At 39.5% G+C, this 17,399-nt stretch overlaps 1 protein-coding gene across 2 annotated transcripts in view; it reads left to right on the top strand.

Moving 5' to 3' along the window:
- The window catches only part of sorcs1 (sortilin-related VPS10 domain containing receptor 1), a 125,913-nt gene that overhangs the window by 94,937 nt on the left and 13,577 nt on the right, over positions 1–17,399 (top strand). For both annotated transcript variants that reach the window (XM_029499621.1, XM_029499611.1), the window contains exons 7-17: positions 812–930; positions 1,135–1,224; positions 2,616–2,795; positions 4,369–4,515; positions 5,378–5,480; positions 8,447–8,523; positions 9,768–9,859; positions 10,207–10,314; positions 12,244–12,361; positions 14,036–14,163; positions 16,484–16,597. In XM_029499621.1, the coding sequence (XP_029355481.1) occupies positions 812–930; positions 1,135–1,224; positions 2,616–2,795; positions 4,369–4,515; positions 5,378–5,480; positions 8,447–8,523; positions 9,768–9,859; positions 10,207–10,314; positions 12,244–12,361; positions 14,036–14,163; positions 16,484–16,597 (1,276 nt within the window). The remainder of the gene's footprint in view (positions 1–811; positions 931–1,134; positions 1,225–2,615; positions 2,796–4,368; positions 4,516–5,377; positions 5,481–8,446; positions 8,524–9,767; positions 9,860–10,206; positions 10,315–12,243; positions 12,362–14,035; positions 14,164–16,483; positions 16,598–17,399) is intronic.

The raw sequence follows: 17,399 nt of genomic DNA, 5'->3' as shown, positions 1-17,399 counted from the left end.
AATCCCTCAAAAGTTTTAATTTAAGATATTTTCAAGTCACCAGGCACCTGCTGAGAATTGCACAGAGGAAAACAGCGACACTGCACACATGGAAGACAGACAGAAATTAGCTTTAAAAATATGTAATCACCAACCAAAGCCCCCGACGTTAAGCATTGACACAAACATTATAGCTAATGTAGGATGTAGAATTGAAGTTTAATGCGTACTAAAATTCAGGATGTCTTTGCTTCTATTGTTTAATTTTCTTTTTTCTTTTTTTTTCTGTCTCTCGTGTTTCCTCAAACTTTATGGAAGAGCAATATAAAACTTTTTCAGTACTTGATTTAATCCTACCGAATACAGTTTACTTTCTGTTCATTTTATTTCATTTTTGTTTTTGTTTTTTTTCTGGAATCTGTATTAAAGCCACCTTGGTTTTCAGAATAATCTCTTTGAGGTGGATACAATTTGAGAAAATGCAATCTTACCGACACAGCAATACATCACTCATGTCATATAGCCAGAGACTATCAGTTTTGATCATGGGAAAGTCGAGGAAGCCAACACACATTTGGCACCGGGTTAGATGTTGGGACAGTCCACCCCCCCAACATTGCACTAGAAGATAGAGAAAGTAATTGTCCTTTCTGGTCATCTCCCTGATCCTCCCTTGCCGGGACAACTTTATTGACACAAGTAATGTGGGAAGCCAAGAGAGACCACTTGGCTTCGGGTGAAGGCTGTCTTTCTTTATTGGCTAATACCATTGCTGAAGCCTGACATGCGTGAATGTGTGTGTGTGTGTGTGTGCTTGTGTTTGCGAGAGCAGAGGCCCTCTATGTCACCTGCAGGCTGCAGAACTGCACAGATGCCAACAAGGGCAAACCATTCCCCGGCTACATTGACCCCAATTCTCTCGTGGTGCAAGATGAGTATGTGTTTGTCCAGGTAGGTAATTGCCCTGTTTGCTCAGTGAAAAACGTTACAACATTGCATGGTACAGAAAATACAAGATTTTTATAGGACATTTTTCAAGGTCACTCTTAGAGAGGTGCTATTAGTGTAACCTTATATGGTGTGAAAAACCCCTTCTGATTTTTTTCTTATATGTCCTTGCAAAATATTTTTACTCACTGACTTTGTCACCTTAAGGTATCAACTGCAGGAAGGACAATCTACTACGTCTCAGCTAAAAGAGATGTATTTACTCCCATGAAGCTACCCAAGTACACCCTGCCCAAGGTAACAAATACATTTCCAGGTTAATAGATACACACGAGCTTGAGTGCTAAGAGCTCATATCTTATCATTGGTCCTCAAGAATAATGAGACACTGTTCAAAGTTGGGCTGCAGAGATGCAGTTGGTAGAGGCGGTCTACATCCAGAGGAACATGGCATAAGCCTCTATTCCTGCTCAGCGTGTCAGCTAAAATTGCAATAAAGCATTAGATCATCGCTGGCTCTATGTGACACTCACTTTGTTATTTATGGGCAATTCAAGGCCAAAAGTAACTTTCACAGCATTGCCAGAATTGTTATTCCATGCTTCTCCGTGTGTGTGCACAGCCTCGCTTTTCATGTCCCCGTTGACAATTATGTTTTATTCAATCAAACCCTAAATCAAGCCCAAGGCTCCCTGGTTGCTTTTGTCTCAGTGCAAGGTGTTATTGGCACAGTCAGAGGCAGATGATGCACACAGCTAAACAGCATGGCCTCAGATGCATAATCTCTGCCCAATAGACCAGGCAAAGTGTTAATGAGTACTGTATCCTTGTAGTTAAAATGCAGTTCGGAGAAGCATCAGTTCTGATTAGTGAATATGATTGAGCCCAGCAGCAGTGGAAGAGCACCGTGCAATATAACTTTTTATTTCTTATTTGCACAGAAGGGATAATGTTTTGAAAATTACATTTTTTAACAAATGAGTTGGAGTATGTTCTCATTCAATTTAGTATTAGTATTTTAATTAGATTAAAATAACGACAGACTTCTCGTCCTTGATTTTTCTGCATTAAAATATGAATGATGATAAGATTCCATCTGTATAGCACTTTCATATAAAAGTAACAAAGTGCTTTCTATCAGCCAAATAAGAAAAATATATAATAAAAAAAAAAAAAAAAAGAAGCTTACCGTGTTGTATGAAAGTGTTTAGTCCACAGAAAAAGGCAAGAGCTTTGAAACAAGCCGTCAGGACTTTCCGAACTTTGTGATGTCATAAAAAAGCCTATCCTGCTCTGAAATCTGTTATATTTTTATTTAATCACTCAGAAAACAGTCAGCCAATCAGCCAGTCAGTCATTCTCATTGCTTTGAGAGAGAAGCCAGCAACTAAACAGAAAATGCTTAACATAGCAAATACATCTTCTGATGTTATGACGTAAAAGCATAAAATAAATATGCCAAATGAGAAAGTGACAAATATGTAAAAATATCATATTTTACAATAAAAATGTTTTACATACACAAAAAAAAAAAAAATCTAATATTGTGTTACAGCACTTGTCATTCTATAACATGAGCCTACCGGGTAAAAGTAAGGTAAAAAAAAAAAAATTATAAAAAATCAAAGCTACTTACCTTATGAAGTGCGGAGGTGACTGGTGTTGGTTTACGTTTGCCTTTTTGCCAGGACCTGCATGTGATCAGCACAGATGAAAACCATGTTGTGGCAGCCGTACAGGAGTGGAACCAAAATGGAACCTACAACTTGTATGTGTCGGACACATCAGGTGTCTACTACACTCTGGTCCTGGAGAATGTGGTCAGCAGTATGGGCCCAGAGGGCAACGTCATGGTCGACCTCTATGAGGTAAACAAACATTGATGTTCTGGCAAATGAGACAATTCAACATCTGGTACATTATATAATGCCAATAAGCCCAGTACAATGTTGTATCACCAAATCCCTTTAATTTTGGATTGGAAAAATACACTTGAGTCCGTTTTCAAAGTTGAAAACAGGCCTGCTTGATGAGTGCGCGGCACAGAAGTTTATTATTTAACACAGCTAGCAGGCTAAAATGTTGAAAGGTACTTCTTTTGTCGTTTTCTAAATGAACCCTGCTGCTGTAGGCTTACAGTCTTTAGAGGACATTGTGTGAATACAAAGCAGCTTCAAAGTGCTGACATCAACAGAAGCAGAAAAGAACTGTGCCAGGGATATAGATTTTTTTGGAAGACTGAGATTATTTCTTTTTTCAATGAATAACTGCAGATATTGGCGCCACAGCAGCATGGTGGTTTGAGCTGTTGCCCCACAGCAACAAGGTTTTGAGTTAGATTCTTGCGCCTTTCGTGTTCCCCCCGTTCCTGTGTGGGTTTCCCCTCACACTCCAAAGACATGAACACAGAGGTTATATGGTGGCTCTAAATTGCCTGGAGCAGTGAATATGAGTGTGAGTGGTTGTTTGTCTCTGCATTTCCTCATATTGTATTTTGGGCCCGTGATGGACTGGCGACCGGTCCAGGGGGTAGCCTGCCCTCGCTCAAGATGTCAGGTGGGATTGATTCCAGCACCTCTGATGGATAAGCAGTTGAAAATTAAATGAAAATGCAAATATTACTTCCTAAAACACATCCAACGTACAATGAAAAGAAAAAAAGTGTGTGAGGCAATTCAAGCTGTGGAACAAATATATGAAAATATAGAAAAAGCTATATTTATGACTCACTGATGATGCTGCTCACGTCCTCTTCTGGCTTTAGTAAAAGAAACTAATCAGCAGTCTTGGTTGGGGGCAATATAGCCAAGGCAGAGGTTATGGTAAACTGTTAAATTGTCTGTCCAAGGAAGATTGAAGTTATATGTCAAGTGAACTTTCTTCAGCATCCCTGAATTTATTCCAAATGAGGATTCACATCATTTTCAAGCATATTAGTTACAGCAGCACGGCAGAATAGCGGTTCGAGCTGTTGCCTCACAGCAAGAAGGTCCCAGGTTTGATACCCAGGCCTGGAACCTTACTGTGTGGAGTTTACACGTTCCTGCGTGAGTTTCCTCCGCGCGCTCCGGTTTCCTCCCACCGTCATCCTCTTCGCCTCTGTCTGTCTCTGTGTGTTGGCCCTGCGACAGACTTGTAACCTGTCCAGGGTGTATCCCGCTCTGGGATTTGTGCGATTGAGAGCGATTACAGATACTTTAATCACACACATTAGTAGTTCATTTCAGCGTTACAGCTCTTTGATTTTTTGATTTTGCGTGAAATCCAGAAGAGGGAAGCATACATGGATGTGCACAGCTTTTGCTTTGCAGTCCATTTCATTTATTTTCTGCAGTATTTCTTGAAGCCATAGAAACATGAAATGACCATCCCCAGTCTTTACAAGTCTGCATCTTCTTTTATATGGTGCTGCAGGCTGTTATTTTCTTTCTATTTTCCCAGGTAGCTGGAATAAAGGGGATGTTCCTGGCCAACAAAAAGGTGGATAACCAAGTAAAGACACACATCACCTACAACAGAGGCAGAGACTGGAGGCTCCTACAGGCGCCGAAGAAAGACCTATGGGGCAACAGCATTCACTGTGTGTTAGTGAGTGTCCGCATACCCACGAGCATGCTGCATGTACACATGCTTCGTAAGTGTGTGCTTCCATCAAAGAGGGGCCTTGACAGAAGCAGCAGTGAGAGGCCAAGCTCAAAAAGAGCAAGCGCCCGTCAAAGCTGAGTGCTCTGACGTTGCTAAGCTGAAAGGTCAGTCATTTTGATTTAGTCCGAGAAGCTGACCTCCCATTTAAAAAGAGGAGACAGAGAGCGGTGTCAGTAAGAAAAGGAGATGACTCTTTTTTTTAATTTCCCTTTAAAAGCCTCTGCAAACTGGATTCTTCTTACAGTCTGCCAGAGATGTTTGAAGTGTGAGCCATTTTTAATTACACACGTAATATGTGTTAAAATCAAAACGCAGCCGGACTAAGATGAGATATGTAGATGTAATGACTTGTGCGACTGCTGCAGACTGAAACACATCATTTGCACATTGGCACATCCTCTCTTATAATGACTTCATGTATGAAACTGATCAAACTTTTTTGATAAACCAATTAGTGATTCTATGGTGTGCCTTGCCTTCTACCCATATTACACAGTCATTTGTCAAGAAATGTCAGTGTTTTAATAAACCTCTAAACAGCCCGTCACAACATGGCCTGCACCACTGGCATTTTGCTACATCGTAATGAGAATTGTGTCGGTAAAGGTTAACCCAATCAGAATTAATGGCGAGACCGGCCAATGGGGAAATGGTGTTTGTGATAAAATTTATGACTTGGGAGGGTTGTGGATCCAAGTTGATGCTGGAGCCGTTCTGTTCAGAAGAATCTTTTGAAGGTTTTCAGTAATGCTGTTTGCTTGGTTTGATAGTTTTGGTAATTAGGTTTGTGATTTATTTTCTGCAGCCTTACTGTTCATTACATCTCCATCTTCACGTATCTGCAAATCCCTACACATCTGGAAACATTGCCAGCAGAGACTCAGCACCGGGCATCATTGTTGCATCGGGTGGGTAAGATAGAACCACTTTTGAGTGACAGGTTTCTCTTTTCCCTTTCCTCAAGGAGTTCTGGGGGTTTAATGAAAAACAAAGCTTTATTTTATTTATTTATTTTCCATGTTATCAATGAAACGGTAAGTACATTACATTATGTGTAATCCTGTTCAAGAGAAACTTATAACAGGTGCTTGAATTTTTTTTTTCTTCATATCTTGTAAATGTTCCGTGTTGCAAAAGGTTTCCATTTCTGTCATGATAATGAAACTAGTTTAAGTTCCTTATTGATACTGTGAAAGTGTCAGAGTGCTAACTGCAAAAAGAAATGCACACCTAGATTCAGAAACCTGGTCTTAAAACAAGATCGAAGAACTTCTATAGCTTTGTGATGTCACAACCAGGCAGGGCCCTCGTCTATGCCTCAAGAAAAGCACACTTTCTGAATTTGTCGTATTGTTAGACCAGTTGAAAATATAGGTCACCCAACATCTGTGCAGTGACTCCAGCTCCTAAATGTGTGTTTTTCTAATTTTCATCCTTGCCTTCTGTTTTCCATTGTTTGGCCCTGTTCAGCATTAATACACAACTCTCACAGCCACTTTTGAACAAAGTGCATGGCTTAATATAACTTCACAACATAAAGCCATAGCTGCATAAAATATCTAATTGTCTTGTTTAATCATGACAACACGGAAGAGACAGCAAATATTTCTATTTACTTCATTCCAGTGAAAACAAAAAGAATTGAAGAATATGAGCTCAGCAACCCCCCAGGTGATTTCACACCGCTGTACTGGCACTTTATCTAATCTGCTTAATGCACATTAAGCATTCACGCTGATGTTTCAAAGGGTTTTTGTAACCTATTGTAATAATCCTAATTTTTTTTAGATATTGCTATTTTTTTTAGTATTTTTGAGTCATCGTCATCAAATTTCACTATACCCAGTAAAAGTATTAACATTTGTCCCACTTTAATTATCTGATATTTATCACTATGAAATGGACATATAAAAAACAAGCAAAAAAAAAAAAAAAACCTAAAGGAATTTGTATTTAATTTAATTCAGTTTTTTTACAAAAGCACAAACTATAAAAGTCAGACGTGAGAAAATATCTTCTTGGAGCAGATAAATCTCTAAATATGGAATTGTTTTATTCCCGGTCTTTAATGTTCACTGCAGCAGTCAAAGTGAGGACTCCATGGAAGTCACATAACTGACGCTGCTTTCAGCGTCAGTTGTGAAATACCAGGCAGCACGCAGCCGCTGCAGACATTAAATCAGAGTAACTTGGGTGACAGCCAAGTACACTGTGTTCATCTCTTACGCGGAGGAAACGTGGTGCACCATCTTGCAGAGCAATGTGCTTGGGATGATGTGCATTCTTTGAATGCATAAAGGGGCTTTGTTCAAGCTGATGTTTTCAGGTTACTTTAACAACAAGCTGGAAAACATTGTTCTTTTACTGAATGCTTGGGCCATCGCTGCAGCAGGTTCAAACACAGCACGCCGACAAAATCTACATTTTCAGCTGCTGTTAGTTCATCTTTAAAATATTTTCATTTACTGCATAAAGCAGCCCCTCCGGGACCGTATAGACTAACTCTACGTATTAGCTAATGAAGAAAGAGTAATATCCTATTGCTTTCAATTAGCTGAGTAGAAAAAAGTCAAACAGACATGTGAAATGATAGAAAGATGCTATCTGAAATTCATCTGTATTTGTGCCAATAACAGAATAGCACACAGGCTGTGGTCATTCACAGTTATTTTGCTTGGTAAATGAGATGGGTTTCCTTCATCTTCCTGTTTTCATCTCAGTGTGCAAGGCGAACAGTTAGCTACAGCAAAACAGATGCAGAAAACTGAAAGAAATATGGCAATGGAGGAACACAAAGGTTTCTGTTCGGTTCTGTAGCATTCAAAGGAAAGTGGGAGAAATGAGATGTGCAAGAAGGAACAGAGGAGAGGAGAGTCTGATGTCACGACTCAGATTTGGGCATGTTGGAGTTAACAGCTCACCTTCCAGAACTAACAAACACAATATGGACATTTTTGAACACTGTGGGCAAGATGAAAAAAATGACATGTCATTCTACATCGTCAGAAATATGTACATGAAAGGAAGCATCTGAAAGATAAATGTACAATTTGGTGTAATAGACAAACTGCAAACGGACTCTCAAAGTGAGTGACTTCTTCTTCTTCATTTTCTGCAAGAGACTTAATTTGATTGTGAAAAAAATGACTTCTATGTTCTTCCCATCAATTACATCATAGTCTGAGCCTTGGCTAGATTCTGACTCACACTTCCATACCAGTTGGTGCCGACAAGGCAACAATTTATTGTTTGCCAACTGCTAATAAAATTTATGAGGAAGAAGCAGAAGAATATGTGAGGTCACAAACCTTATATTGCATCACTCTCTGTTTTCGCGTTCTCAAGATGCATTTTGACTTTTTGCGGAAAAATCATGGGATTTAAAAAAAAAAAAAAAGTTTCAAGCCACCACAAATGTCGCAGGGTTTGTGTGAATTTGCATGTATTCTGGATGGGCCTGGCTAATTGTTTTCCAGAGAGGATGGAGGCGATACCTCTAAATTACCCACAGTACCAGCTTTGTGTTTAACAACCTGGCACCTATTACAGACTAAATTAGAGAAAGTGCAGCGCTCTGCACATCATTTGTAAAACCTGCCTCATTATGGTCACAACTGCTGAAAGATGAATACAGTAATCTAGATTTATTGGTTAATTTGGGAGTATAGGCAAATGTCACAATGCACTGTAGATCTGTAGCACTGTAATTAGAGTGCTCTGGTCTCCTCTCGAGCCACCGCTGTAACCAAGGCAGGCTGTTTATAAAATTTCGGATGTATTAGTTCTAAACTAGAAGTAAATTCCTGTGTTGGTATTATGTGTTTCTTTATTGCAAAACCATTGTGTTTGTCTTCTATCTGTGCTTCACCTCCAGGCTCAATTGGCTCAGAGCTGACCAGCAGTAACGTCAGTGTGTATATAACCTCAGATGCCGGAAACACATGGAGACATGTGAGCAAACTTTTTGGTTTTTATTGTCATACTGTCCCACATTGAATTTTTTATTCTCCTTATTCGGTTCTTAAATATGAACGTATAGTTGCTTTTCATATGATTGTGTTTTCCTAAAATTTTATTTATGTTTGGCTTTTTTTTTTTTTTTTTTTTACTATACAACTAAACTTCATATTTTTTACAGGAGGACCTTGTATGAGCTATTTTGAATTCCTCCCACTCCTGCATTATTTATATAGATATAGGCTACATAGATTTTTCTTCCATTTTATTGTCCTACTATAACTTTTATGGTGTTAAATAAACTAAATTAAACCAAAAACTAACTGAACAGCCAGCTGGTGGGAGACACATGCCAAATACTTTCAATCTATCCATTTACGGATACTATTCATCATGTGAGAGGCGCACCAACACCTCTTGGAAACGTTTGGTGGTGTATCAGAGGGCTGATATTTACGCTGTGCTTATGTGATGTATTATTATGTGTCTTGAGCGATCCAATCACAATTGAACAATTGAAGGTTGTGGGTTCGGTTCCCGGCCCGGGGCCTTCCTGTGTGGAGTTAGAAAGTTCTCCCTGTCCCTGTGTGGGTTTCCCCCCACCATCCAAAGACGTCATGTTTGGGTTAACTGGCTACGATATTTTTTTTTTTTTACAAATTAAAAATGCAAACTTTCCAAAAAATACAATTCACCTTTTAAACACGCTTAAATGTAATTCCCATAACCAAGTGATCATATGCAAGTGAATGTCAGTTTGTCCTGACATGGGTCCAACTGCAGCAAACAACAATCTCTCACCATCACTTGCATGGTGGGAGGTAACTGGATTACCAAAAGGAAGCAACTACACAAACACAATGAGCACATGGAAACTCCACACAGAAAGTGCCAGCTGGCAGGCAGGCAGGTTCAAACACACAACATCCTTGCCATGAAGTGACAGTGCCAACCTCTGTACCATTGTACTCTCCCCTAAAATATATTCATTTGCAAATGCACGCAGCATAGGCAGTTGCAGTTGCATAGGCAGGTACTTTTCTCCGTCGGAGCAAAAAATCTGAAATAAAACTTCATAGGCTGATGGTAGCAATATAGCTCTTATGCTGACTGTGTGGATTCTGTTACTTTGCTTACCTTGATGAGATGCCATGGGTGTGTTGGACATGCACATGCGCTAACAAACTACTGAAGAGTGAGCGTTGGGTTGTTTTTTTTTTTTATTTTTGTCCTTGCAGATCTTTGATGAGGAGTATGCTGTAATCTATCTGAACCAAGGAGCGGCTTTAGTTGCAATAAGACACACTCCACTTCCCATCCGACACCTGTGGTGAGTCATTCTGACAGAGATGCTATTTGTCACAGCGTGACTAATTCCCCTCAGCTTGAAAGCTTGAAGTTTGAAGTTAGTCAAACAAAGGCATATTTTTTTTTCTTCAAACTGGTTGAATAAAATTTTTCTGGTTGGAACAACAATGGAAAATTGTCATTCGGTTTCACCTTTTCTATGTTTGAAGCCTTAACAACTCTAGTTTACACTCATCAGTGTTCACCAGGCATTCAGTCCCATGCTGATTATGATAAAATGTTGGTAGACAGTTTTCAGGGTTATTAGTTTTTGCACACAGTCAGGGGATTAGCACTGGTCCCTTGTGTGACAGCTGTTTATGTTCCCAGGTTGAGTTTTGATGAAGGACAGCAGTGGAACAAGTACAGCTTCACTAACATGCCGCTGTTTGTGGATGGAGTGCTGGGAGAGCCTGGGGAAGAGACTCTCATCATGACGTGAGTGCCAAAGATTTGTCCACATGGTTATTTATCAGTCACAACAGCAACTATACTGTATTTTGTGAGTATGTGTGGGAAAGTACGAACATTTTGGATGGTCTTTACCTTCTGACACATCATCAAAGGCGATGTCTACATGGAAAACAAAATGCCAAGCTGAGGCCATCTTTGTGTTTACAATACAATGGGATAGAATATTCACTTCAGGCAGCCATGTTTCTTGTGGACAGATGGGACACTACTGTGACTCAGTGTTGGAAACCGATGAGATCGACCAACTGGAAGCAGGATGGCTTTAGTTGAAATGATAGATTGACATATAGAAATAGAACTGCTTTCCAAGTCAAAGAATTAGGTTTGATGCAGAATTTGCAATATTTTCTTAGTTTGCTTCACTTTGTAGTAATAACAAAACTTGAGTGAGGAACTAGGGAATGGATTAAATCAATAACTGCCTTAAAAATAAGAGAGAGGAACAAACGTGTGTGTGTGTAGAGATCTGCCCTAACCTGAGCCCGTGCTTCATGCATCTATATTAAAGCAGCCAGGTCTGCTCAATTCAGCATTACCGTTGGTCTGTTTTCATTTTCAGTAATAAAAAAAGATTTTCATCAAGGTCTGTCCAACATTGACACTGACTATCTCTGGAATACGATCACAGGAAATCAATGCTTTGGCAGTCAGCAACAATGCTCCTCTCCATTTGAAGAACATGAAAGAAAATGATCAAAATGATCAAAAAATGCCTGTGAAAACAGACATGAAAGTAGGTTTTAAAAAAATTATACCATTAATACGTGGAAAGAGCAGCGATGACGGTTTGATGTGTCCTCAGAAAGCAGATTTATCGAGATACCTTTTGTGATCTTTCAAATGTATTAATAGACGAGCCCAAAGCTTGAGTGTGTGCATTCGGGTATGATGCTGCACAGCTCCCTGATAGCAGAGGGGTACTCTCGGCTGTGCCACTAAAGAGTTTCCACAGCCACTGCATCAACATTTCATGACAAAAAATGACAGACTGACAGTTCTGCTCTGGAGAGAGCTCTGCAGGTGTGTAATGGGGCATAGAGGGACACAGACAATAAGAATATGTATAGGATTAGTCAACAACAGAAAGCACTGAAGGGGAAAGGGACAGTGTGAAGATGCCGGCAGGCCTGCAATGAGAATAAGTTCTCAAGCATGTAGCCGCTCAACGGACAGACATGTCATTAGTCTTCATAAGACTATCATGCTTTTTTTTGTTGTTGTTGTTGTTGTTGTTATCAATTTGTACAAAATTTTTAAATAAGTGCCTGTCATGGTTGGATACTTTACAAGCTAATTGACGGATTGATTGTGATAAATATGCCGTGGTGTGGATAGTGATGGGGTCAGCACGCACCCACCAACGTTATGTCTGCACAGTAGCTGGAGATGGAATATAATTTATCTGGATCCTCTCATAACCTTGGATCCTCATTTCTGATTGGGTTAAGCCTTCGGAAGAGGCAATGCTTTGAAAGATAAAGATCAGTTCAAGTTTACTACACAAAAAGAAACCAAAAATTTGAAGGTATAAAAACCGGGACAAGAATGGCACGTACACACGGACTGTAAACCTCACATGTTTCATGTCATGCCCCTCTCTGTCCTCATGTTTCCATTCACTGGTTGAAGTAAATAAATACCTGGCCAACACGCTGCAAGTGTACTCAATGAAAACACCCGTTGAGATGGTTGTAATTTATCACACATTTAGGTTTGTTTGTTTTTTTGTTTTTTGTTTTTTTTTTGGTACAGAGGTATAAACCCTAACAGTCTTTCCATACATGCACAATCCTTGGGGAGAATTAATTCATTATGGCTGTTGGTCCTTTTTCTGAAAAATACTGTCTACCATGCTGTATGTTACAGCAGCTTTCATTTCTTTTGTTTTTTCAGAATATTTGGTCATGTCAGTCATCGCTCAGAGTGGCAGCTGGTGAAAATTGACTTCAGGTCCATCTTCAACAGGAGGTGTAGTGAGGCAGATTATCAGACATGGCACCTACATAACCAGGTATGTCTTCTTCCTGTGAAGCTTAAAAACATTGTGCTCTCAATGGAATATGGCATTACTGTTAAAGCATGTGCATCAGATTTTTAAGGAATCGATTTTTGATCACATTTGCAAGATAATATATACTATATTTACTCATATGGCAATAGGGATTTTGAAATCATCATCACTAATGGTTTTAATTTAGTAAATCACTCCTTATTTACTAACTTGCTTGGACTAGCTTGGAGTTGTCACTTTGATGGCCAACAATCAAGTAATGCGCAAATCACTTTTTTGTGTTGTTAATGTGTCCAGAGGCAAACATAATAAATTGTTTTTCACAGATATGCTATTGTGAGTCTCTAAGCAGCGGGGCAGAACTGTGCAAAAAAAAAAACAAAACAACAACAACAACAAAAACTCAGCATTCAATGGCAGAAAGGAAATAAAGTCTTCAATGTACTGCATAGTGAATGATTTCAACAGGATGCGATGTGATTAATGACAACACTCATAGCTTGTAGACGTGCTTCCATTCCTAAAAAACAGTTCCAAATGAACATTATATAATTACAAAAGAAACTGTCGAGTCCAATCATTAAGTCAGCCAGTGTCTTTGGAACTAATCCTCTCTGAAGCACTTGACTGATGCAGGGGTTATTTCGGCCGGGTTGATCACACGCCAGGCTTCATCATCAGGGGCGTACCTCTTCTGTTTATAGCTTGTCCGTGTATTTAGTGAACGATAGCTGGACGTCTCCCAGCTCACAGAGCTCTTTTGTGAATTCTGTCCCGATTCCGGTTTATTCTGTGAGTGAATTCCTGAATACATTAAACCTGCCTGAAAACTCCCTGACACAGCCAGACCTTTAGCTGAGCCAGAGACTGCTTCCCATTTTTCATGGCTCTGTCCTCTAATTGGTTTAGACATCCATATGCTCATCGCAGGATAATGATCAATAGATATAGCATGGAAGATGACAATAGGCAGTTCAGTGTCTACCCTAGCTAAATGCAGAGGTGCTGTAGGTCCCGGTCTACAGAAAAACTAAAATAGAATACATTCTTAGAGCAAAATACACTATCCTCGTCTTCAGAGCGTTGGAAAGTCAAGGACTAAAAATGTATTTGTCGATACAACCTGAGTTTTAAAGCATCTCACTACTGACACCTAATGCACAAACACAGAATGATCTGCTGGTACGGCGTGTAGGCTGGAGGAAGAGGAGCAGTCAGTTGGCGTTCACCCTCTTGCACTGCAGCTCATATTATATTCACTTCCTGTGCATAGATACACAGCTAAAAATGGAAGGGGTGCTGGTAGCTTTTGTGACTGAAGCTCCTTCTTAATGATTCATCTCAATATCAAAAAAAAAAAAAAAAGAAAAGAAAAGAAAGAAAGAAAAAAAAAGTACTCAAGCAGTACATCCTCCAGTGCGACAAAAGCGATGGAGGAACATTGTTGAGTTTTGCACACCATGCAGCATGAGCCTGTAAATAGGCACTGAACAGGAACGCACAACAAGATGAAGTAAAGCAAGGCGACGGGGCTTTTCACACACAGTAAGATGAATGCATGCCTGGTTGCATCGTGTAAATTATTTATGCTGGCAAGTGCTACAAAAACGACTTTTTTCAGAAGTCTCTCTGTGTGACTTTCCTCTTGGTTTCTTTTTAAATTGGGGCCCAAAGGGTGAGCCCTGCCTCATGGGAGTGAAAAGGATCTACCGTAAACTGAAGCCCACATCCAGATGCGTTATGGGAAAGATGTACTCTGGGACATCGGGCCCTTGTGAATGCCAAGAGGCTGACTTTGAGTGGTAAGCACACTTCTCATTTTTACCAGCCTATATTTATTCCTTATTTATTGTGGCTGATGCCACCATTTACAAAGCCAAATCCTGGCTTACAGGCATGATGTGTGCTGCTGAGCTTATGAAAACAGTTGTATCATGTCTTAAGCTCTAGAGGGTAAATTTTAACATCTAAAATGTGTGTTGTCTGAGTTATCTTGAGCTTGGCGACTGAAAACTTGAAGCATATGTGGGTGAAATATGTAGGTGTTGGTAAGACAGGGAAGAAAGGAAAGATGCAGTTAGTCTCCACTATTGAAATTGTTGGATCCAGAGATTCAGGCCGAAACTATGGATGAAAATTCAGGGTGTTTAATTTCGCTGCTGCCTTTAAAGTTCACTTTCATGTACAGTGAAAAATATTGGACATAGATGTCTGATGACAAATGCAGTGTCATTGGGTAAATTGCATATAATGTATAAAATGGTTAGCATGAAAATCACATTGGGAAAAATTAAGGAGCATCAGAATGCAGCAGGTGCAGCACCCTCCCAAAAGTCTATCCCTGGATTTTAATTTTGTAGAAATGGAATGGAAATATCAAGAGCTGCCTGTTATTTCTTTTTATATAAACAAGAGGACAATTTAAAAATGGCCCACTGTTGTTTTTTTTTTTTTTTAAATCTAATTACTATACATTTTTTATTAATCTATTTGCTGTTATTATCCGGTGTAAACCCCTACAGACAGGCCTGTGGCAAATCACTGCAATGAAATAATCACTGCAGTAAAACATAATTCACTGAATGAAGTAAACGCAAACCTTTAAATTCAATGTGTCATCATCATATCATGTAAATTAACTGGAGGTAAAATATGTTTGGTTGCAGTAATCTGAAAGTTCAAATATACGGAAATGGAACTCTTTGGATTACTGGATATTATTAGGCTGACTTTTAACATTGGTGTTTCTCATGTATTTGGCAACAACCTGATCCATCGTAGAAATACACTTTCCATATGTCCCGGGACTTAAGTGGGGGATTAAAAGACGGAGTATCCGCTGCATCGATCCTTCAGATTGTAATTGCAGAGCAGCCCTATCTGACACTCTCTTAAACTGATGTGGCTGCATAATGGAAAACAGCCGGTTGTTCAAATGTGTACCTGTGTGCATCTGCAAAGTGTGAGTATTCATTATGAAATATGTAATTCAGGGGAAGTAATAATTTTCATATTTTGTAGCTGCTGTTGCTGATCTTACATAAAAGTTTTCAACCTCCTTTCTTTTATTATGAAGTATAAATTTTTCCTTTTTTTTCTTTCTGCTTCAGTCGCAAATCTGCATGTGTCTTGAGTAAGGCAGCTCTTGGAGTAAGCACTATTGAAACCGTAAATCACCATGCCTAATAGCTTTCATTAGCAATCACAACACTTTTGCATCTGTGTGCGTGTCACACTAATTGGGGCAATTTGTCGCTATCATTCTGGGGACGAAGCTCTCCTCTGCCTTTTTAGGACAAACAGCTCGTGGGCTGCGTGTCAGAAGCACTAAAGAGACACAGCAGCTGCTGTAACTGGTGAAGTCAATACATGGTGCGTTTCACAGCCGTGTTGAAGAGATTTAACATGAGAAATGTGTCAGAAATACACTTCTGACACATTTTATCAGCAGATGATGTAGATGATGTATCAGCTCAGGATACATCTTTATATGGTAAGCAACATGTCGTCCAGGTCATCTTAGTCTTGGAGTGTTTAGTGCGAAGCAGCTGGGCTTCTAATCTAGTATGAAGACGTTTCGCCTCTCGTCCGAACTCAAGAAGCGGAGGCTTTCACTCGACACAGAAATGCAGTGGGCAAGAACATCAAGGTCACCAGCGAGGATATGAAGGGTAGCAGTTTGGTAAGGATGGTAACCTCAGCATCCAGGTCAGCTGCACACCTGCACACACAGACCAGTGTTTGAGTCCCGCCACCCACTGGAGCACAGGCCGGAGGTAATCCTGCAGCCTGTGGCTCATGTGACCTAAACGTTTTTGGTGATTGCCCCCACCGCTCTGGGTTAAATACCTCAGAGCTGAGGAGGCCTTTTGGGCGAGAGGCGAAATGTCTTCAAGCGATATAAGAAGTCCAGTTCACACTAAACACTCCAAGATGTTTATTTGTTAGCGTTCGACTGATGTTAACCATAGAAGGAAGTGTCTGTGGTTAATATAAGTCCTTTTTTTAAATCCATTGCAGAGTTTCAAAATTGAGCGGCGGGATTATTTACATCAATTCTGCTGCAGTTTGGAACAATTTTTGAGTTGATAACTGTTTTTTTTTTTTTTTTCGCTTGGATAGTGATTACGGCTATGAGAGATGGACTGATGGCCAGTGTGCCCCCGCCTTTTGGTTTCATCCGTCATCGATGTCCAGGAGTTGCAGCACGGGGATGACTTTCCTGAACAGCACTGGGTAAACTGAACACAGCACAGTCTCAGCAGTGCCTTGCTGGAGTGCATCTATGATATGCAACAAATAGATTGTTAAGATGGCACTGGTGAACTCCTTTAAACACAATTTTTTATGGATTATTTTAGATTTTTTTTTTTTTTAACTTACTTTACTTTTATTTTTTCCTGATCTGAGTAGATTTTCTTTTTTTGCATGCAAACATTCAGATGAGAATCTATGAGCCTTGAAGTTTCATCATGTTCAGGATATTACTTGGCAATCAACCAAACATCTGCAATAGTAGGAAGGCTGGACATAGTCGACTGTCAATAGTGTGCTACTGTATAGTGCTACTTTTGAACGCTTGCATTTATTTACTTACCACGCAGATGAAGCTGCATTTGAAGCATCCATTCAGTGGTGAAGAAACAGGCTAGGTTAAGAAAAAACAAAGGTTCATTTACAGTAGGTTAAATTGGCTTGCTTCAGTTTTCTTTGGAAATGCCTCAGAAAAAAATCATCAGGGAAATCAATGTTGTACAAACAGACTTTTCTTTGTCTTTTCATTTATGATTAACAAATGCATGAAAAAAAAAATCAAACCACTGTGTTGCCAAAAGCTTACCAAGAGTTTTTTAGGTGGAATAATTTCTTGCATGTTTGTCAATCTCTAAGTTGATGGTGTCAATCAATCAACACCTTAAATGTAAAATATAATTGTTTCGATTGTGTAATATTTTTTATTGGTTCATGACAAACATTACATTGCATCCTGCAGTGCTTTAAAATTGAGGCTTAAGGTACTTTCATTTGTTCAAGACAA

Source organism: Echeneis naucrates, chromosome 1, assembly GCF_900963305.1.
Source record: "Echeneis naucrates chromosome 1, fEcheNa1.1, whole genome shotgun sequence".
Classification (NCBI taxonomy): domain Eukaryota; kingdom Metazoa; phylum Chordata; class Actinopteri; order Carangiformes; family Echeneidae; genus Echeneis; species Echeneis naucrates.
The sequence above is the reverse complement of the archived record's forward strand: the minus strand, read 5'-3'. Positions and strand labels throughout refer to the sequence as shown.